The sequence below is a fragment of the Perca fluviatilis genome, chromosome 1 (genome assembly GCF_010015445.1).
Source record: "Perca fluviatilis chromosome 1, GENO_Pfluv_1.0, whole genome shotgun sequence".
Classification (NCBI taxonomy): Eukaryota; Metazoa; Chordata; class Actinopteri; order Perciformes; family Percidae; genus Perca; species Perca fluviatilis.
Genome location: NC_053112.1, coordinates 12,681,318 through 12,704,176, shown reverse-complemented (window position 1 = coordinate 12,704,176; position 22,859 = coordinate 12,681,318). Strand labels below are relative to the sequence as shown.

General features: G+C 40.9%; 1 protein-coding gene and 1 non-coding gene across 2 annotated transcripts; one reads left to right on the top strand and one right to left on the bottom strand.

Moving 5' to 3' along the window:
* The first annotated feature begins 395 nt into the window (after nucleotides 1-395).
* LOC120543530 (transmembrane protease serine 6) lies at nucleotides 396-15,249 on the top strand. The gene is made up of 18 exons (XM_039796149.1): nucleotides 396-619; nucleotides 988-1,120; nucleotides 1,907-2,049; nucleotides 3,220-3,287; nucleotides 4,462-4,649; nucleotides 5,141-5,182; nucleotides 5,578-5,782; nucleotides 5,982-6,118; nucleotides 6,318-6,430; nucleotides 6,545-6,654; nucleotides 8,039-8,181; nucleotides 8,318-8,416; nucleotides 9,457-9,570; nucleotides 9,750-9,866; nucleotides 10,218-10,386; nucleotides 11,552-11,829; nucleotides 13,728-13,864; nucleotides 14,804-15,249. Exons 1-18 carry the CDS (start codon nucleotides 530-532, stop codon nucleotides 14,966-14,968), a joined length of 2,451 nt encoding a protein of 816 aa, XP_039652083.1. The 5' UTR covers nucleotides 396-529; the 3' UTR covers nucleotides 14,969-15,249.
* Nucleotides 15,250-18,104: 2,855 nt separating this feature from the next.
* trnar-ccg lies at nucleotides 18,105-18,177 on the bottom strand. The gene has a single exon. It is a non-coding gene; the product is annotated as a tRNA-Arg (tRNA).
* Between the last annotated feature and the right edge of the window lie 4,682 nt (nucleotides 18,178-22,859).

The following is a 22,859-nucleotide window of genomic DNA, read 5'->3' as shown; positions in this document are numbered from 1 at the left end:
AGGCTTTCTGTCTGTGCATCTAACTCACTTAATGGCCCATTGGGATTTGTTGTTTGCATGGAAATGAACCCAGGGAAATGAGTTGAATACGTACATAGCCTGACTCTGCTTTACTCCCATTAGATTTACTGTGCAGAGGAGTTGACTGGGCGCATCGTTGTTGGTAGGTAATGATTAGTTAAACAGTACCTGTACTCATCTAAGTCACTGCTGCTCCTCTTAGACGAGTATGTATGCTTAGTTTTAAACAGGTTATGACTTTGTGGATGTATTTAGGTTGTATTCTACTGTCAGTCAAACAGTATCACTTAGCAACAGACAGAGCCAAACGAGCTTTGGGAAATATTGATTAACGTTTTCTTTTTTTCTTTTTTCACCTTTGGACTTACAAACAGAGAGGGAGTCGTTCTCTGTCTGTTGGAGCAACATGTCTGGTTATGTGCTTACAAGAGATGCAAAATAAAAGCTAAATTGGATATTCATTAATGAGCCCCAAAGGCGAGTGAGATGCTTTCTCAAGGAAGAAAGGATGCGGAGTGATGCAATGGCGCTCGGGTACGGCTCTAAGAAGTCGATTTCGTGTGACCAGGGGGTCACACCTGCTTCTCGGAACAATGGGGTCAGTAATGCTAATATTATAACATAGGCTATAAGCTACATATGTAGTCTGATCTGGAACCAAGTTATAAGTTAGTATAACTAAATCATTAGAAGCTTGGTTTTGGCAGATGAAAAACTGTAAAAACTATAATTTTGAATACCAAAACTGTAAAAGTAATGTTGAGTGTTTAGGTCAATGATGTCTGTGGATAGATTTCAACGGGGGAGATGAACAGAAAAATCCTGCAGCAAAACATAATCCACTGGGAAAAATGCCCTGATATTCCCTCCCTCAGAGACTGCGTGATAAGACACTTCAGAATGGATTTCTTACATAGCAGATTTCTTATTTCTAACCCAAAATAAAGTAAAGTCTGTTCTCTACAGGTGGAAGCCGGTGGACAAACTGTGGCTACACCCACCAGGAAGACTCGGTCCTTTAAGTGTCTTCTGGCCTTCCTCATCATCACCATCATCATTCTCGCAGCCACAGGAGCCACACTAGCCTGGTACTTCCTGGGTAAAGACTTCTCTCTTTCGCTTTATTTATTAATTGCATTTCAGTCATGTTAGCCGCATGACTCTATGGATGGCAATATTGGTATGTAGGTCAGTCAGTCCCCTAACTTTGGCCCATACTGAAACATCTCAAAAACTATTAACTGCCATGACATTTTGCACAGGTAGGCATGAGGTATGATAAACCCCATTGACTCTGGCGATCCTCCGACTTTTCCTGTAGTGTGACCTGCAGGTCAAAGTTTCCATGTAGCCAGTGAAAGTTCTGAATGATTGATTGATTGGCACAAAATGTTATTATTATTGTATGTGTATGTTATATTCATGGTTCCTTGGCGATGACTTTTCATAGCACCACCATGAGGCATGACATTTGTTGTTTGTGAATTTCTCAACAACTACACAACTATTGGATGGATTGCCATGCAATGTAATTCAGACATTCATGTCTCGCTCAGAATGAAATATAATATTTTAAAATGTTGTCCAATATTTTGGTTTAAAAACTACAGACATTCCCATCAGCTTGAGCTGTATTTTGTGTTACTGCCAATTAGCAAATATAAGCAAAACTAAGATGATGACTGTGGTAAATAGTATACCTGCTAAACATAAGCATGTTAGCATTGTCATCCTGTTAGCATGCTGCCATGTATGGTAGCATTTAGCTCAAAGCACTGCTGTGCCTAAGTACAGTCTCACAGAGCTGCTAGCATGGCTGTAGATTCTCATGTCTTGTTTAGGTCTATTTGTGCTGTATTGATCTTCCCACCTTCCTCTGTAACAGAACACAGGGTTTGGTTGTTGGAGCCTCGTGTCCAGCAGCAGTACACGGCCTACCTGTCCATCCTCAACAGGAACTTCTCTGCTGATCTGTCCTCTCACAACAGCCCTGCATTCAAGAAAGAGGCCAAGGGAGTAGAGAACATGGTGAGCAAGGATTCCTCTGATACTCATGTACACTAGAATGACTTGGTTAAAGGATCAAGCCTGCCAGGGGCGTAGCACAAAATTCTGGGCCCTGTAGAAAGGCATTTTCTATGGGCCCCTCTCCGCATCCACAGCTATTCATTCTAGCATCTTTTTGGGCCCTCCTCACATGAGGGCCCTGGGTACTCAGTCCCCTTTTCCCCCCCAGTCCGACGCCCCTGAAGACTGCTGTTGGTTTTTATATTTTTCTATGTCATTTTCATAATGCAATTAAACTACCTAGTAAAAAAAGAAAAGCATCAGTAGTCAAGTCAAGTCAGTTTTTTTAGAATGCTTCCAGTCACAGCAGAAGTTATCTCAAGACACTTTTCATTCAGAGCAGGTATAGAGCATACTCTATAATTTACAGAGACCCAACATTTCCTTAAGAGCAAACAAGGAAGCAAGGAAGAATTCCCCTTTGGGTTGGGTCTCTCTCAAACAAAAGAGCGAGAGAGAGAGAGAGAGAGAGAGAGAGAGAGAGAGAGGCTGGGGGTTGAGGGAGAGACAGAGAAGCACAGCAACAATAATATCACTAACAACTATAATAATAATAATAATAGAAACATGACTAATAACAAGAGCATCAGGCGTCAAGCAGAACCATGGCAGCCAGCGCAACCACGATCCGTGTGCAACCACAATCCATGGATATCTTTTGGGATGAGAAAGCATGAGGACCCCAGGGAAGATAGGTAGTACTTGCATTAATGGGGCATGAATACGCACAGATGGAGAGGAGCTCAGTGTATTATAGGAAGTCCCCTGGCAGTCTAAACCTAAAGCTTCATAACTAGGGTCTGGTCCAAGGAAAACCTGAGCCATCCCTAATAATAAGCTTTATCAAAGAGGAAAGTCTTAAGCGATCTTAAAATGTGGAGACGGTGTCTGCCTCCCGAACCAAAACTGGAAGATGGTTGGAGAGGAGAGGAGCTTAATAGCTGATGGCTCTATCTCCCAATGTTCTTTTGGAGACTCTAGGAACCACAAGTAACCCTGCATTCTGGGACTGCAGTGTTAGTGGGGTAATAGAGTAAGAAGTACTACTAAAAAATAAATTCAATTCAGTACTCTGTTTGAAACAACTTGATGAGACTCATATCAACAGATGATATTGTTTTTGTCTTTCAGGTAAATAAAATAATGAAGGGGTCCAGTCTTTCTCGATACTTCAACTACACCACTGTGTTCGCCTTTGGGTATGTGGATCAAACCTTTTCATATACAGTACAGTAATAATAACCAGGAAGAATAGAAGCAATATGGGAGTGACAGAACTTGCATACAGTAAATACTTATAGTGGAAGATCTTAGTCAGAGGGAGAAAAAGAAACATCTGTTTAAACATAAGACAGTTCACTATGTTACCACATGTTGATGCTGGTTAATATACAGCTCATTCATTCAATTAATCAGGTATGGTAATCAATACTTTGCTGATTGATAACAGCTGTAACTTCTAGGCTCAGCCGCAGAACATGTGACAGCAGAAAAAGTGGTTCCCAGTTGGAATCTGTATCCCCTCTATGTCTGTGTTGCTGTTATATTCACTTTTGACAGGAAGCACCAGCTCAGATACCAAAATTTAAACCTGTTGAACTTATGTATGGAATATCATATTAAAGGAGCACTTTTTGTGCTTGTAAATTGTGTTGAAAGCTTGTATATTCAGCTCTGCACATGATTCCTAATTCTTTTTTTAAGGAAAAACTTAGAGTCTGCAACAAGCTTTGGGGTGCTCCAAACAGACCATAGGAATACACAGTACATGGAGAATATGCTATACCTTTAGTAATGTTCAAATGATTGGGTGAAAACAAAGCCGTGGCACAAAATTGCCTCAACAAGACACCTGAAAATGTCAGTGTTGGTCCTCCTTCATGCAGACGGTAATGCAGTTTGCTAAGACTAAGAATCTACAAGAACAGGGAAAAATTCCACAAACACAAATATAATATAAACATATTTTTCTACAACTTTATCTTGTATAGCCAACTTTCCAACAATACCAAATATGTCAGGCTAAATCACAGGAAATGTGATTTAAAGGCTGCACAATGCATCCAGGATTTAAAGAGCGACCTAACATCAGCTGAGAAGGTTGTTTTGCTGAGCTCTAGTGGTTTCATTTCTCTTTTTGCTGCAGTGATGAAGAAGTGTACTCCATGGTGTGTCTGTACACTGTGAGATCACTGTCATGTGTGGTTACAGGTGCAACAAAGCACACTTCTGACCACACCTTTAAACCATAGTCGGCAGTGAAACACTGCTTTTCGTCCTAATAAATCGTAATAACTTATATTATTTGCCTCTTGTCATTTTGATACATCTTTAACAGCTGTGTGAATCTTGGTCTCGGGTTTGTTTCTGCAGGGAGGGGAGTGTTGTGGCTCACTTTTGGATAGTGATGTCTGTGCCAGGTAGCCGTGTTGAGTTTGTCACACTGGAGAAAGTCACCATGAGCCTGGAGAATGGCCTGAGGGAGTACAAAGAGTCAGGGGAGAATGAGACGGCCAGCTTCTCCAGATACCTCCTACACCTCCCCTCCCTGTTTGTCAGTGGTGAGAGCAAAAGAGGAGCAGAGAGAACGACTGTGTGTGTGTGTGTGTGTGTGTGTGTGTGTGTGTGTGTGTGTGTGTGGGCTTGTTTTACTATATTCGTGGGGTCCAAAAACCGGGAGTCCAGTATACTTGTGGGGTCTGCACAGCTTTGTGGGGCGAAAATGCTGGACCCCCCAAGTTTAAAGGGCTGTTTGAGGGTTAAGACTTGGTTGTAGGATTAGGGATAGAATTAGGTTAGGGTTAGGGTAAGGGTTAAGGTTAGGCATTTAGTTGTGATGGTTAAGGTTAGGGTAAGGGGCTAGGGAATGCATTATGTCAATGACGGGTCCCCACAAAGACAGTGAAACAAATATTTGTGTGTATGTGTGTGTGTGTGTGTATGTGTGTGTGTGTGTAAGCCAGTGAGGAAAGATGAAAAAGTGAGAAACAATGACATGAAAAGTGTTTTTTTTTAACTTAAATGTCTCTTCTTTGTATTCTGCTCCTTACAGAAACCGACTCCAAAGTTATAGAGCTTTTGAAAGCCTCATTTGGTATCCCACTTTATTTTCATTTGCTTGTTCATAGTTTATTTGTATCAATCTTTCACTTTGATTTGAACTGTAATTAGCATGCAGCACAATGTGCACCACTTTTTAAACTCTATGTATATTGAATATTTCCATATCCATGTACACTGCTTCAACATCCATTCGAGAAATCCAAAGCTTTACAGACCTACTGTGACTAGTTAATAATGCTGCGTTATGATTGGACAATCTCAGTTCAAGGGAGGGGTTGTTGATGTTGAATGTTAATTTTCGTGTTTTATTCAATACAATAACTCCAAACATAAAATCAAGGCAACATTTGCATACATTTACTTCAACACAGATCTCAAATTAACCCAGTGCAACTCTAATTCTCCATTTTTTGGCATCCTTTCCAGACTGCTACCGCTACCAGAAGGTGGTGTCTAGCAGCCCTTTGTCTCTTCGTGGCCCCGATACGCAGCGCTCCTCCTGCCTGTGGCACCTCCAGGCCGCCCCTGGCTCCCAGCTGGAGCTCCAGATGGAGTGGCTGCTGCCAGAGTGCCGGGACAGGCTGGTGGTATACAATTCACTCACCCCCTCCGACACTTACCTCATCACATCGTGAGTCCCATCCACTGGGTCAGAATATATTGATTTGCTTTGACACATCAGGGTAATATTTGTTCTCTGCTGCACATCGGATATTGGTCGGTCCACCTCTAAAGAAATTTGCATCATATTTAGCACCCGTTTTTCATTCAAGAAACTCTTGAATTTATCACTTAAGAGTTAGACTAACTATCCCACTGTCCTCCCAGCGCGTGTATGGCTGCAGCAGACATGAGCGGGTGGTGCATGTCCTGTCTTCAGGCGAGTGGATGACGGTGGTTTGGAAACAGGGTCTGTACAACTACAAGGACCCCTTCTCTCTGTCTGCACAGGCCTGGGGCCGCCAGGGTAAGACCACCTGAAAGCCCAGGCCTTCTTTTACTACTTTGAAAATGTTTCACACAATGTTGCATACACAGACTGAGAGGAGAGAGTATTCATCTAATTTTTTGTAGTGAAAATACGCTGATGCCACAAAGCGGCATTGCGGATTGAAATACTTCTCTCTCTCTCTCTCTCTATCTCTCTTTTTCTTTCTATTTCTCAGACTGCAAGTCCACTATAGAGCTGAAGGCAGTATCAGGGGTCCAGGGGACACTGAGGACGCCTTTCTTTCCCAGCTACTACCCCCCCGACACCAACTGTACCTGGAGCTTTACTGTAAGACACGCCCTGATCTATATGTCCCCCACTTCTTGACTGTTCAATAATTATTTACAGCGTGTGTTTTGAACTTTATCGTATTTTTGTGTTCATCGTCCTGTGGGGTTTCAGATGCCAAGTGTAGGCATGGGCCTGTCTCTGGAATTTGAGGGCTACGAGTTGAGCAGAGCCAGCTACAACCAGAACTGTACCCAGGGACAGTGGGTCATCCAGAACCGCAGGTAGGCTGTGCCACAATGAGTCTAGTTGTGGTCTTTAAGACTGTAAGATTCGGCCTGGATGGTTAGACTAAACAGCCAAACAAGAGCGACACTGATAACAGGCCAATGAGAATTTAGCTGGAAAAAAGCAGACTAGAAGTTGATTAGACACAACTCCAACTGACCAATATGGTTTACATCAGTGGAGACTCAACTGCACCTTGTTTTATCTCCAGTGTCTGGATCAACCTGCAATATAAATGTGTATTTATATATGTTTCCATAAAAAATAAATCTGTCTTCACTTTATACTTTAACTGATTAGCTGTGCGACTCTCTGCAAAACATGCAGCTTCCTCTTTTTTACAAAAAAATGAAAACTTTTGAATTTCAGATAGCTTTCCCCCCCAAAATGGCTTTTTTTAAAGCTCTTTTTATCTGTCTTGTGAACGTGCCAGACATTCAATAGAAAACAACTAAGATCTGCACACAAATTTTATATATATATATATATATATATATATATATATATATATATATATATATATATATATATAGTATATAGTATATATTTAAACTATCAAATCTGCATTTAGGTCGACCCCTACTGCTTTTTTAACCTGCTTACTACAATAAAATGACAATATATAAATTAACTGAAGGGATAATCCTAGTACAGTTACGAGCAGAGAGATCAGAAAAAGTCATGTGTCTTGTCAGATTATTAAACTAATGTCTATTTTTAACTGCCACCTGCGTGGGGTTTGGTGTCTGACAGGAAGCACCTGTGCATATTAATATTTCCATTCACGTCATAATGTGCAGAAAGATCAGATAGTTTCACAAGACTAAAAAACACAAATGGACCAAATTAAAGAGTTTTTTTTTAAAGATCATTTTTTGGGCTTTTCCACCTTTATTGATAGGACAGCTAGGTGAGAAAGGGTGTCACGGGTCAGATTAGAACCCTAGACCTCTGCGTCGAGGTATAAACCTCAAAGTATACGTGTGCCTGCGCTATCCACTGATCCAACCCGGGCACGAATTAAAGAGTTTTTGTTCAGTGTCACATTATTCTACTCTGTAGCGAACAACAGGGGGCAGCAGCGTCCCATATTAGCTTCCTTAGAGTTCATGTGAGGCCATTATTTTATTTTTCAATTTAGAGGCATTTTACCTTTCTTTTTTATTTCCAACTGATAAATCTTTTCACCTAATAGTTTTTCTAACCAGAATTCAGCCAGGATAGGTTTCTCGTTAGTGCCCTGGACAAACTAGTCAAGTGTCTTGCTTTAAGGGAACTCTATAGTTATCAAAAAGTTTTCCAACCTGTGGGCTTCCACCATCCTGTCTCTGCAGGGAAACCTGGAGTTTCCATTTAAATTTGTCTCTGTCCATTCCTCAGACTGTGTGGCACCAGGGGCCTGCTGCCATACAATGAACGCCTCTTCCTGCTCTCCACAACTGCCACTGTTGCCATGACATCAGAGGTGTCACTCACAGGGCCGGGACTTCAGCTGAGCTACAGTGTCTTCAACCTATCAGATCGTAAGTTGTGGATGCAGGCGAGACATCCAAGACATGTGGATAAATGAACTGCTGAGTAATGATGTCTTCTACCTATGTCTAAGAACAGATCTTTTTTTTCATGTTGTGTGTGCATGTGTTTGTGTGTTTTTTATAGCTTGCCCAGGTCAGTTTCTGTGCACTATTAACGGCCTGTGTGTTCCTGCCTGTGATGGAATCAAGGACTGTCCCAACGGCCTTGACGAGAGGAACTGTGGTATTCATTTATGTTTCAAATTAATTTATTCCCACATAGTTTGTTGTACTTATTATTTTCTGTTGAAACAGGAAATTGTCACATGGTGCAGGACAGAGTGAACGAATGGGTCGGACCACCATGCAGAGCCAATAAAGCCCAATTCATTTTGATGTATTTACTGTCAAATAACGTTGAGTTTATCACAGATGTTTCAGAATGACTGAATTTCAGACATTGAGATGCAACAACACTCTTCAGGAAAAAGGACAGGGACTGACTGTCAGGGGTGAACCAAACATCCACCATGTTGTCACACTTCAGAAGATAAAAAAAGTTGCTATTTTGAGACACTGCTAAAGACAGGATGTTTCAACATCTGTAACATGAGCCTTGTCAGCATGCTGCACACGAAAGGCTGTCCTGAATGCCCACAGGGTGATGCTGATCTGATCTGATGGCATGGGCCTGTTCTTTCTAAATCTTCAGAATCTATTTGAATGCCAGCCAGTATATCTCACAATGTAAAAACCTGTTCGTTTTGGCAGCCTGTCAAGCTACGATGCTATTATTGGTTTGGCTTTTTAGGCGTTACTACTGGTAGGACACGGATTAGTCATTAATAAGATACTATATTAATAGGGAGTTAAACGTTATATCATGTGATATAAAGACATGAGAAAGTAAAAGCTTTGTGAATTGTTTTTGCTTGCTTGTTTTGCATAGATTGTATAAAATAAAAAGGGGAAGATACATTTTTCTTTACCACTTTTATCATTTTCCCCCAGCAAAGATAGTCAAATGTGGCAAAATGTACTGTATCTGGTTATCGGTTTATCTACCCACAACATTCAAGTCTCAAATTATGAAACTGTGAATGACAAATGAAAATGAAAATTTAAATTGGAGATGCAAAGCACAGCAGACTACCTCTGTTTGCTGCTTTAACTTTTGTTATGCTGGACTTCTAACGGTTACAATGCCTTGTTACAATTTGTTACAATTTGTAACAAGGCATTGTAACAGTGTGAAGTGTGTGTGTGTGTGTGTGTGTTTTTCAGTGTGTGTGGCACAGTACCAGTGTCCGGAGGACAGTCAGTGTGTGGACTACTACAAGGTGTGTGACCAACTCCCAGACTGCCCTGAGGCAACAGATGAGATGAACTGTACTGATGGTAACACACTCAAACTCATCACAATGCAACGTCAATCAAATCTCAGTCCTAAATTTTAGTGTGTGGAGGCTCTATCAGCAGCAAAATAAACCATTAAACATCTGTGTGCGTGTGTGTGTGTGTGTGTGTGTGTGTGTGTGTGTGTGTGTGTGTGTGTGTGTGTGTGTGTGTGCGCGCAGGTGTGCAGTGTACAGATATGACCTATGTGTGCGCTGATGGAACGTGTCTGAAAAAGCCAAACCCACGGTGTGACTTTGTTACCGACTGCCCCGACGCCTCAGATGAGAAAGAGTGTGGTGAGAATATCACCCCTATCAGAACCTAGTTTTTATGTTTTAATTTCACCTTAATTCAGTTTTGGACTTTATACATTTAACTTTTGTGATTCCTTCATTCTCCCTTGGACAAGTGAAAAGAAATAAATCAATAAAATCTGATTTAATTAGTCTTTGTACTTTTTATTTTTTATTTAGTTTTGTTTCTCCCATTGGCATTAGGAAGAATTATATGTACTGGAAATGAACTCTCAAGCATTTCCTTTTTTTCCAATACAACTATGCTGATTCTATTTACATATACATATTAAGCACATTTTTGCTGTCCATATTTGCAACTATTTGTTTTAATATTTCCTTGTGTGTATTCAGACTGCGGCCTGAGGCAGTTCTCCAGCCGTATTGTGGGGGGGACCAATGCCACAGAGGGGGAGTGGCCATGGCAGGCCAGCCTTCAGGTGCGGGGTACGCACATCTGCGGGGGCGTGCTAATCTCCAGCCAATGGGTGGTGTCTGCTGCCCACTGTTTCTATGACGACCGGTAAGTGCAGGAAAAGAGGGAAGGAAGTGGTCTGTTAATTGAGGTGTTAGAATGTTCTTTCGAAAAAAACAAGAAAAAAAAACAGTTTGAGGGACTTTGAGCAAAAATCACAAGCTTTTTCTCTTCAGCTAAAGATGTTTATTCGTTGATGAAGCATTGTAACATTTTTTTTAACTATGTTTTGTTTACACCTGCTGTTGTGTCTTTGCTGTTTAGGGTTTAGCTGTAACAGCCTGTCTGATTCAAAGCCAGCATATTTATGTGTGTGTGTGTGTGTGTGTGTGTGTGTGTGTGTGTGTGTGTGTGTGTGTGTGTGTGTGTGTGTGTGTGTTTGTATACACTCGTGTCTTTCAAAGCCAGACTGCGCTGGCTGGACCACGACCAAAACTATAGCATCCTGTAGAGGATTAAACATTCTTTGCTCTTAATGTTCTTTTTGTGGTGATTAAAAGCTTGTGCAGCATTTAGTGAGCGGTGATATTTCAGTGGGCAAACGGAAATAGAAATTAAGTTTCCAGAGACTTGAGAAAAAGTTGCTCAAGTATTTGTTGGTAGTCTCGCATTGCCAGACCCTCCTCCACAGCGCTGCGGAGGAGGGTCTGGCTAGTCCACACAGCATTCGGGGATGGGGGGAAAAACGTGCTCTGGTTTATTGGCATTTCTTTAAACCAATCACAATCGTCTTGGGCTGCGCTAATCGCCGGACGGAGCCACGGTGCCGCTGCAAAATAGCCTCAGGAAGGAACTTGTTTTGGTGGAATGTGTGTACGTTCAAAAGATGTTTTAGTCGTGCAACAGAAAACTCAGATTGGACAGATAGTCTAGCTAGCTGTCTGGATTTACCCTGCAGAGATCTGAGGAGCAGTTAACCAAAGTCCTCAGAAATCCACCTGGGTTTAAAATTCCAACACAAAGAAAGTGGAAGGTGAGGGACATCCGGCCGAAAAGAGGGACATCTGGCAGAATTTCAGGCAGCACCGGAGCAATCCTGGAAGTGGAACGTCCTGAATATAGACTCATTTGTTGGCAACAGTCAACAACTGCAACTATACAGTATATAAACTATATAATAAATTGAAGATATTGGTTATTTTAATTGGTACTTGGGAAAGAAAAGTATGACTTATTTCCCCTGTAACGCACTCTTTTTCTCCTCCTCCTGCAGTGTCTACTCTCCCTCGATGTGGACGGTTTACCTGGGGAAACTCCTGCTCAGCCGCAGCAGCCCTACTGAAGAAGTGGCTCGTGTTAAGCAAATCCACCTCCACCAATACTACGACGACGAGTCCCACGACTACGACCTGGCCCTGCTGAAGCTAGACCGGCCCGCCTCCATGCTGCTGGCTGGACATGCTCGACCCGCTTGCCTGCCTCCGCCCGCCCACCAGCTGGAGCCGGGCCTGCTCTGCTGGGTCACCGGCTGGGGGACTCTCCGCGAGGGGGGTAAGAATGGAAAGAGGGAATGGGGAGCTCGGGGGGAAATGTGGAGAGAGGATAGAGGGCGAAATGTTTGTCTATGAACAAAGCTGTGTTCAAAGTCGCCTACTATTAATACAAGTAGTACGTACTGATTTGCCTAAAACTTAGCATGTAGTATGTAAACAAAAGCAAAATCTGTAGTTTGCCAAAAATTTTGATTGTGATTGATGTAATACTGATTCAGAAAAAAAGGTAAGCAGTGTGTTCGTCAGTAGTATGTAGTAGGCAATTTCGAATGCAGCCAATGTTTGTGTGTTAAGTCCTCCCTTAGTTCTTCGTATCGTATCATAATCAGGCTGGAAATGCCTGGAAAGCAAAGGCATAAACAACAATGACAGTCTGGCAAGTGTAGGTGGAAAGGGGCTGGTAAAGATACAGCCAGGCAGCCATGAAAATGGGAAGCAGGTGAGGTGGGAAAGGGGTTACTGCAGGGCAGGAGAGAGTGACTGGATCGGACATGACAGGAGACTAAGACAGGTGGGAAGGTCTGAGGGCATCTGGTGGATGGATGGAGAATGGCAATGTAGGGGGCTGGGGAAGTGAGTGTGTGGCTGAAGAGAGGGACTGAGGACTGTCGTTTACATCGTGACAATCTTACAAAGTCAGATTTATCTTCTGACCCACTGAAAGTAACACGGCTTGAAGTTAGGACCCACTTGGAGCACAACTACCGATCGCACTAATTAATTCAACAATCTACTTTGCAAGGACTTGTAATGTTGCAAAACCTCATTTTTCAGGTAAAGGAATAGTTTTTCATTTATCCCATTATAATTTCCAGTTAGCCTAAGGCTTTGGTATGCGTGACCTACAGGAACACATCATCATGCTTCGTAAAGGGACACTTTCACATGAAACTATGTAGGTTTATCAAAATGAACCATTGTAAGATGGACTTTTATTTGGTGCTTTTAACTTGTAGGTTTATTGTATAAAGTCTGATGTCCAACTGCACTAATTGTTTCGTCATACAATTTGTTAATATTTCTGTTACAGGATGAACACTTAACCTTTTCCATTGGCTTAGGTATTGTGCAGTATAGCGCAGTATTTTCACAGGAAGTGATTTTGATGTGACTTGTTCAACCTGTAAAACCCCCATTTCATCAGTGGCACTTTGAAATAGCGGGTAAGATGTGAGAAGTCTTGTGTGGGGTTGTTTAGTGGAGAGTCTTGGTAATTTGGTGGTTTTGATAACAGAGTGAAAACACATGAAATGAACTTATTCAAATTAAAGAGGCAGATGGAGACAGAGATAGAGTGATGTGAGTAGAAGTGTGTGGGCTGGGGGTTTCTGATGAACCAAATTAACAGATCAAGGCTGTTTGAAGGAGACGTGACGAGAAAAGGCTTAGGTGAATTTTTTAAGGTGCGGTTACACCACTATATTTCCAGTGAAGTGGTTTCTTTTCACTCTAACGATGAAACCTTTACTATACTTTCTGCTAACAGCTGTTGAGTAATTGTGTGCACATAAAAAGTGCAACTACAGCATGTAGGAAATCTGCAGGCTGGTTTTTGTTTGTTAAACATAAATACGGTACATTTAATGATTTCTGCTGAAGCTGAGCAATCGATATATCAGCAGTCTGTGACATAGTTCACTGTGGGTTTGTAGTTGGATCTGCAGCTCTACAATTGACATCCAGTGGGTGAATCGAAACTCAGCAGTTAAGATGTCAGTTTCAGCTTTGTGTAGAATAAGAAAAAGCCAAATGTGACAGCAACTTTAGGAAGGCAAAGTGAATGCAGACTTTATCTTAAAAATATAATTCATACATTGTCTCTAGTGTATATAAAAAAGAAAAGAGGAAGACTCTTTTGGCCTTCACTGGTTGACTTTTCCCCTCTGATCTCTTCAGGCAGTGCCAGTAATGTGCTTCAGAAGGTGGATGTTCGCCTGGTCAGCGAGGAAGCCTGCGTTCGCTCTTACGGCCACCTGGTCACTCCCAGAATGCTTTGCGCTGGTTACCGCAGTGGAGGCAAAGATGCCTGTCAGGTACCAACAAAAAAACACATAAATACAAAACCAGATGATATAAATGCCTAATGCTTGTTTTCATTTAATTTCACAATGCAAGTTGAATTTACTGTTGCACTTGATTTTACAGCCTGCCCCTTTACTGTTTTGGTTCAGTCTCACCGCTCTCATCAACATTATTTTTAACTGCAGCAGGCTATTTTCAGTCAAACTGTTCTAAAATATCACTGTGAGCGACTAGCTGGTGAACACAGTGTAGCATTTAGCAGCTCAAGAGTTAGATTTTCCCTTCAGGACTCGGTGGAGAGCAAAATAGATCTAGTAGGAGAGTGAATATTGGATTTATATTTGTTAGGTGGACAGAAATATGATTCCAAATGATAATGTTTGCTGTGTCTGCTGGATGTATAAAAAAAATCCAGAATGACAACTTGATAAGGTGTCACAGTTGTGTTTACTCTAGAGCTAGAGTTGCGCTGCCACCAAGTGGCAACAAATATATAAAATTAATGAATGCAGGTTTAAATCAAAGCATATGTTTAGAGGCTTTATATTTGGCACTTCATACAGTTATCTTGTAGGTCAATATTCTATAGTTAATATAATACATTTACATTTCAGGAGTAGGCTATTATGTACTGTATGGTTTGGGTAAATCATCCAGTCATGGTGTATTTATATCTGCCATAAGGCACAAAAGGGGGAACAAACCAAAATAACGTGCACGGTGCTGGCATAGTACATCGTGAAAGTCCTCCCGGTTTGGGAGTTTGTGTTCCTCATAAACAGTTCAGGTCATTACATACGTTTTTAAAGCCAGACATCCAAGCACCGAGTGATATCATAGTTGAGTCATAAGTATTGATCATCAACCTTATCAATTATTTTGGTTCCTTTGTGCTGTAGAGACATTTACATCTTACCCCCTGTCCTTTTTACATTGCCTGTCTCTGTCAGGGAGACTCTGGCGGTCCCATGGTGTGCCAGGAGCCATCAGGACGCTGGTTCCTGGCCGGGGTGGTGAGCTGGGGCAAAGGCTGCGGGCGTCCAGACTACTACGGCGTCTACACTCGCATCACCAGGCTCACTGGCTGGATCAAACAGGTCATCAACAGCCCCTGAGACAATTGGGATCTTCATCATCATAACATCAATGTACTCATAATCCGAAGCTGGGTGCAAATAAAAACACTAACCAAGTGAGGATTAAAAGTGCTGGAAAATGAATTGAGATTGCTTCTCAGCCAAACAGCAAGCTGATAAAACGTTAAAAACCCTTTATTCCAAAGTCATAAAGTAATAAAGCTAATAATAATCAACCTTGTTTAAGCAGCATACAGTGCTGTAATTAAAAAAAAATTAGGAAAAATCCAACCTTTAAGGACACCAATTTTCTTTGTGAATGAATAATGTATAGCAAATAAATAAATGTTCTTCCTTAAAATACAGGGGCATAAGTAAGTACACCCCTATGTTAAATTCCCATAGAGGCAGGCAGATTTTTATTTTTAAAGGCCAGTTATTTCATGGATCCAGGTTACTATGCATCCTGATAAAGCTCCCTTGGCTTTTGTAATTGAAATAGCCCCACATGATCACATACCCTTCATCATACCTAAAGATTGGCATGGGGTACTTTCCATAAATCAGCTCTCTATCATCTCTTTATCAGGATGCATATTACCCAGGATACTATGCATCCTGATAAAGTATTTCAAGTATTTATAAGTATATTTCAAGTAAAATAGCCCCACATTATCACATACCCTTCACAATAGAGATTGGCATGGTTTTATTTCAGTTAGCCTAATAGATGGTTTGATTTGCATTGAGAGATGATTTTATGGAAAGTACCCCATGCCAATCTCTAGGTATGGTGAAGGGTATTTGATGATGTGAGGCTATTTTAATTCCAAAGGCCAAGGGAACTTTATCATGATGCATAGTATCCTGGATCCATGAAATAACTGGCCTTTAAAAATAAAAATCTGCCTGTCTCTATGGGAATTTAACATAGGGGTGTACTTACTTATGCCCCCTGTATTTTAAGGAAGAACATTTATTTATTTACATACAGATTATTTACATAGATACATTATTCATTCACAAAGAAAATTGGTGTCCTTAAAGGTTGGATTTTTCCTCATTTTTTTAATTAAGGCATTACGATCAATTTCCAAAAGATGATTTTTTATTCCTCTTTTTAGTCAACTGTAGCATAAACTTATGAGTGCCACTGTATTTCGGAACTGATATTCTGAAGTGTTTATCTAGCATTCAGTACAAAGACACTTGCCAATGTTAGTAAGAAAGGTAACAGGGCTAAAAAAAAGATGATGATTTGACAAAAGCTCTGAGGTGCAATTTGAATTACTTTGTTAATTATTGTGCCATCCCTTGTTTGATAATTTACTCTCTTACAGACAGAATCTTCTATATTTTAACGATATTGAACTTAAATCATTTTCCCCATAATAAAACATCCTTCTGTCTTGTAATCAGGTTTAAAATATACTGTGTTTTCTTGTTTAGCTCTAAGTGAATTTAAATTACAACAATACGAGTCTACAGCCATGCTAACAGCTGTCTTAGGCTGTCAGCTACACACAGTGGTGCTTTGAGCTAAATGCTAACATCAGCATGCTAACATGTTAACTTTACTAACGTTCAGCAGGTATAATGTTTACCATGTTCACCGTCTTAGTTTAGCATATTAGCATGCTAACATTTGCAGTGCAACTGAGGATGATGGGAATTCCATTAGCATATAGTATTGCAGGTGTTTAGTCATAAACCAAAGTCAAAGACAAATCGAAATTAGGACCTGATGGTGAGGCTATATGAAAAGTCAGGAGATCATTAAAGATATCACAATTCACACACTAAATAGTGTGTACAAAATTTCACAACAATCCATCCATAGTGTTGGATCGATCAACTGACTGGCATTGCTAACCCTGGAGCCATGCTACTAGCATGGCTAAAAAACTGCTCCAATTTACACAGAGTATAACAGTGTATGGGGCTGAGACTGATCTCCCTCTCATCGAAATACATGCAATTGCAGTCGAGGCAATATTTCATTCTTTGGCATCAGATTTCATGAGATACTGTTTGCAGGTATAAGCCGAATGTCCTCTTCACAAGCTGCCTTTGAGAATGTAAGGGGTTATTTTTGGGGTCTATGAATCACTGGGTCCTTGGTGAGGTAATGTATCTTTCCAGCTGATTTTATTATCAACAACAATGCAATTGTCAAGGGGATTGGGAGCAGGTGCCAGAGCTTGGCATCTGTCCCTGTGGCTGGGTGCTCAGTCACTTTGATTTGTACAAACAAAACTGGAACGGAAGGTGTTTATCCTTGGAAATTGAATTGGATTCCGCTGAATGATAGACAAGCAAGCTCCTCATCCATCTATATATCTATCTATGTATCTATCTATGTATCTATCTATCTATCTATCTATCTAGCTATCTATCTAGCTATCTTCTTCATCTCCTTTAATCCTTACGGGTGTTTCAATATTTGGAACTTCACATTTTCAGTGTAATTGGTATTTCATTAGGCTGTAAACTATGACAGTTCTGCTCAATGAGGCATAACAACAGTGCTAAAACGGGCCTCTGGGGGCCACAGAAACCATCCATCATGGCAGTTGCATATAGTAATGTTTAATACGCATACATGACATTCACCATTTTCTGTGGAGCATATTGTAGAGGACTAATTTTAACATTTGGATTCTATAACACATACAGCAGATACGTTTCTTAAAAATTCAAAGGATTTATTCAATGTTGTTTGTCCAGTGTTATTTAGAAACATAACGCTCGGTAACGTTGTAACCTTGGTTCTCTGAGTGAAGAGACTGTCTCTCCAGCTGTAGGCCGCTCTGAAACGGTTCCGATCAAACCATCAGTGATTCCACGCCAGCACAGGTGCTTCATAGGGCGTGGCCGGACAAGCCGGTGTGTCGTAAAGAAGTATCCACGTACCTGACCTCAGCAGGATCATCCCCATACATATGGAATACGTAACAGTGGAGACATTGTCTCGATACGATAGAGAATATCACAGGATATCTGGGTCTTGAAGTTCAAATAGTTGTCAAGCTCTTCCCTTTGGCTTTTGGGGGGAGCCAGTGAACAAAAATAACAATTGTGCATTCATGACAAATAAGGTAAAGCTGAACACTGATCCACAGGTGCATTCCTATTAACTGCCTCTTACAATTAGTGTGCCTCACATAATGCTTCTTGACCCAGGTGGGACTTGAACCCACAATCCCCAGCTCCGGAGGCTGATGCCTTATCCATTAGGCCACTGGGCCAACAATTTCATATCCCATAACATAAAAAAAGAAAAATTGTCAGAGAGGAATTCTAAAAGCCATACGACTGTCCCATGTTGAGTCTGCAAATGTTGTCCCGTCCACTAAGATAAACAATGTTTATGTAGTTTACATCTTTGATTCAGTGTCTGTTGTCGGTGCTTTATTTCAGAGTATGGGCTACTGAGATAAAGTTGAAGCATGGAGACTTTCTCAGCCTCCCAGACAATGTCACACATGCTGTATATCCCCAGAGGTCTTAAAATCAAGGTTCTGTAAAAATATGATGCTTTTCTTAAAGTGTCAATATCAGCTATGCAATGTCATAAACATTATTTCTCTGGGAGGTCGAAAGGAAATGGTGCAGTATTTCAGCTTGTTTTCCTGCATAATGAGCTGTTTCCCTCTCTAAGTGCAGAGGAGAGTGCCAGACAGAAGATGTATGGTGAAGTTACCGTAAGAAGGAGGCCTGCAGCTCCCTTGACCTCTTACTCTTCAGTCAGGTAATCAATCGTGTGGGCAAACAATTCAGCAGTCCATCCATATGTACCGTAGATCAACCAAACAATTGATTAGTATATTTATCAGGGAAGTAGACGCCTATAAATGAATCAGTCCAAAGTAGAGGAGTGGTTACCAAAGTTTTGCAGAGAAGAGAGCCAGAAGGAGGAAGGGTCGACAGACTTGGCGTGGGATGTTGTTTAAATCATGGACATTGACCGTCTTGCTGCTCTTATGTTTTTCTTTTCCTATTAAAACAGTTAGGAGGACAGATGGAGCTGATTTTATTCCAGCCAAACAGAACAGCATAATTTATGCCTTGTCGTTACTGAAGTAGACACTGACCACAATATTTACATCAGGAATTAACGAACATATAACATATATATATATATATATATATATATATATATATATATATATATATATATATATACATAAATAACATCATCCACATGAATTTTTTTGAATTTCCTCTAACATCCTGTGTGTTTGCATGAGTAAAACAAGTCTAATACAAAGAACAACAAAATTAAAATGATGGCGTTATAGGATTTCACAATATTTAATTATTTTGTTAGAACAGCTAGATACTGTTACAGGCACAAATCAAGTAACAATAATACAAATTAAGGAGAAAATCCTAAATAAATGACATCAGTGTTTACAATAGACTGAACCAATCTTCATGCATAACGTTAGGATACCTTGGAAGCTTTGAATGGCTGGAATCCAATTCTCTTCCATGTTGAACTGGCAAAACGTTTGACAAAAAAAGAATCATATCAGTAGTTAAACAAGGGAGAGCCGAGAAGTGAGAGCCAGACGAAGCTGGAGGTTGATGGCTGGAAAAAAAAAGCAAGCTGTGCCTGACATTTCTTGGCCCTGATGACCGTCCACAGATGTCTCTCTGTTCACTCAGCCGTTTGGGAAATGAATGGACATGAGGTGACTTACTGGTTGCAGCTTTCAGACACGAGGGAGCTATCAAACAGAAACTTTTCGTGAAAATCTATCTACAATAACTTTTTATGGGAATGTTCTGACCTTGACTGCTTCACAGCACTTAAAGGGTAGCACACCATGCAACCCTGGTGTGACTTGAACCCAAGATCTCCAGAGGCTGATGCATTATCTGTTACGCCACTGGGTCACTGACTACCTCATGTAGCATAGGCAAATAGACACAGGGATTTACAGACAGAAACAGTTTGTAAAAATAACAAATATTAGCTAGCCTAAAGGGGTCAGTATTCTCCATCAGTATACTGAAACCTGGATACAGCGTTGGAGGCATTGCCCTGTTCATTACTATGAGTTGCTGGCTTGTGACGCAAAAAAAAAACTTTTGCCATGTAAGTCTAAGGTAAAAAGTCTATTTATGTCCCATGGCATCATCTAAGGAGCTCAGAGTTGTAATTGTTCCACTGTTTGGCTATTATATCAAATTGGCTTTAATGCCCGGCGAAATAGGGCCTGCTAGGGAGAGAGCATTCTTATTGGCTGTTCTGTGCATATCGCTGTGCGACACAGGGTCCTTCTCACTTCCCTTAAATTGCATCCCTGGCTCCTCCGCTTGCCTCCCTTCCTCGCGTCTTAGTCCATCCCACGAGGAAAATCATGGGTGGAGAGAGGAAACGAGGAAATGTGTTTTAGAGGGATGAGACGTCCTCTGAAGCGCCACGTGAATTCGTCAGCTGTACGGCTTCCGGGAAGGCTGCTCTCGTGCATCCTCGATCATCGGTCCTCGGGGCAGGAATAACAATAGGGCTTTAAGATGGCCTTCACGAAGGAGGGACAGAACAACTTCCGGTTCCGCTGAGGAATGAGGAGCTATCAACTAAGGGAAGTGAGAAGGACCCAGAGAGAGGAGAGAGCTGCAGTATGAGGTCTTATTCTACTTCAAAATATGGTGTTTTTTTTTCTACCCATTGCAGCTTTAACCTGAAATATAATGACAAATGATAAGCATTGCTTTCAAATTGTGAGTAACAACATAGGTTGCTACAGTGGGCACTTAGGTTTGAACTGGAGACTTCTTGATCTGCAGTCAAATGCTCTACCACTGAGCTATACCCCTACTTCCACAAGGCCCTGCTTCTTTCAACATGTAGCCCATCATTTTGACACATTTGGTTAAGTGTGAAATGTGCCATTGATTCTGCAAGTGTTCCATAAAATGGGAACTCAAGTTTATATCAAAATGCTGGATTTAATTCAAGCTCTCCACTCCATAGCGCTGTAGCATGTTTGTATGAATGTGTCACGTATCACTACAGCATGACTAGATATGGACTTTCAAATATCCAGTAAGAGCCAGCCTCTCATAATTACCCCCTCTTCCAAAGAAGTGATCCTGGGTTGAGATTTAAGTATTTAGGTCAAGTGTGAAAACGCCCTTAGACGGTATTAAAGTATTCAGCAATTCCAAACAGCCTCTCTGACCTCAAAACGTAGACCGAGATGGTCTCATTCAGTGAAACACATTTTACATTCCACAACTGAACAGCCGTAGCTCACCCTTAGCTGGCCAAAGTACACAGACACATTGAAGTGCTTCAGGGGGCATTTAAATCTGACACTTTAATGATCTGTTTGAATAAATGAACATTCCCACAAATTATTCACCCATGCTTAGGGAAATGTCCAGCTCATGAACAGTGTGCTGCATGGCGTTGAATGGATCAATGTGTGTGTGTGTGTGTGTGTGTGTGTGTAGCCTTTTATATCTACACACACATCTAACAGACTGTTAGAGGTTAACACATCACATTCGTCTACATAAACGAGGTCAAACCATACAATAGATTCTGATCAGTCTTTGCATTAATACTTTAGGTATAGCAAAGGCTTGTGTGTGTGTGTGTGTGTGTGTGGGTGGTAATAACGTTGTCCACAGCAACATGAAATCCACTTAATCTCCATCCACTAGTTTACTTGCTGTCCTCAAGGCTGCGGGATTAAAAAATCTTCACTGCACTCACTGAACCATGAACAGTGTCTGCACAGTAGCGTACTGTAAGCAGAGTCCTCGCAAACATAAGGATTTACAAAGCAATTTTTCACAGTTATGGAACAACTGAGTTCGTGCCATGGATACAGGCTAAGACGCATGTCATTTATCACCATAACAAAACAAAACAAAAACCACAGGAGCGTGACAGGAAGCTGCTGTTTTTCTTGCCAAAGACCACAGGAAGGGGCACAAGTTGCATTCACCTCTAAATAAGTTGTGAATCTTGTTTTTATTATTCATTTCCATATGCATTTATTTTAGGAACAGAATATAAACAGAGAAGAAATTTAGCTATAGTGACTTGCAAGGAAGAATTCGTCGGTAATACAGCCTTGGATCCACTGGGTTAATGTCAAAAAGGCCACTACAGGACACTTGTCAAACTGATGGTGTTATTTTCTTTGCAACAGCCTAACTAAACATAGAGATGAGTGATGCACAAATATGATGATGATGTGCATTGTTCTTAGGTATTCTGTCTGATGTGCAAAGAGAACTGCCATAATGTAGCCTACTCTAAAAATCCAAAGCCCTTGTCTAACCTCTAACTAAAAAAAAAGGCACTTCATGTTGTGGCAACTTTAGGGCTTTTGAAATGCATCTGAACACACATAGTTATTATTAACAGCAACTCCTGAGTCATTTTGATCAGGTGTATGGGGCAGATTTGATTTCCATTTCTACTTCTCCATTTATTACTGAATATATGGCTAATACAGAAACTGATTTTTTTTATTTTTGCAAACCATGATTAATTTAATCATCTAAAGCCGGGGTGTCAAACTCAACTTCACTAAGGGCCACACTGTAAAAAGAGAATGACCCCAAAAGGGCCAGACATGTAGTTTATTGACATGCTTTTATTTAAGAGAAAACGTCATATATCTGTGACTGTATTATTGCATGTGAAAAAAGCGTCTGCAAAAGTGACAAAAACTTAGACGGGCCAAAATGTATTGAGAACCTAAATTGATGTCCGGGCCGGATCAATATCTGCGAGGGGCCAGGTTTGGCCCGCGGGCCTTGAGTTTGACACATGTGATCTAAAGGAATGGACAAACTGGGGCATTAACTATTAACCAATTACATTAAAACAGAGTTGGATGACTGGTCTCATCTCATCTAGGAGAACGACGTCAACAACTGGTCTCTCTTTATTTTATTG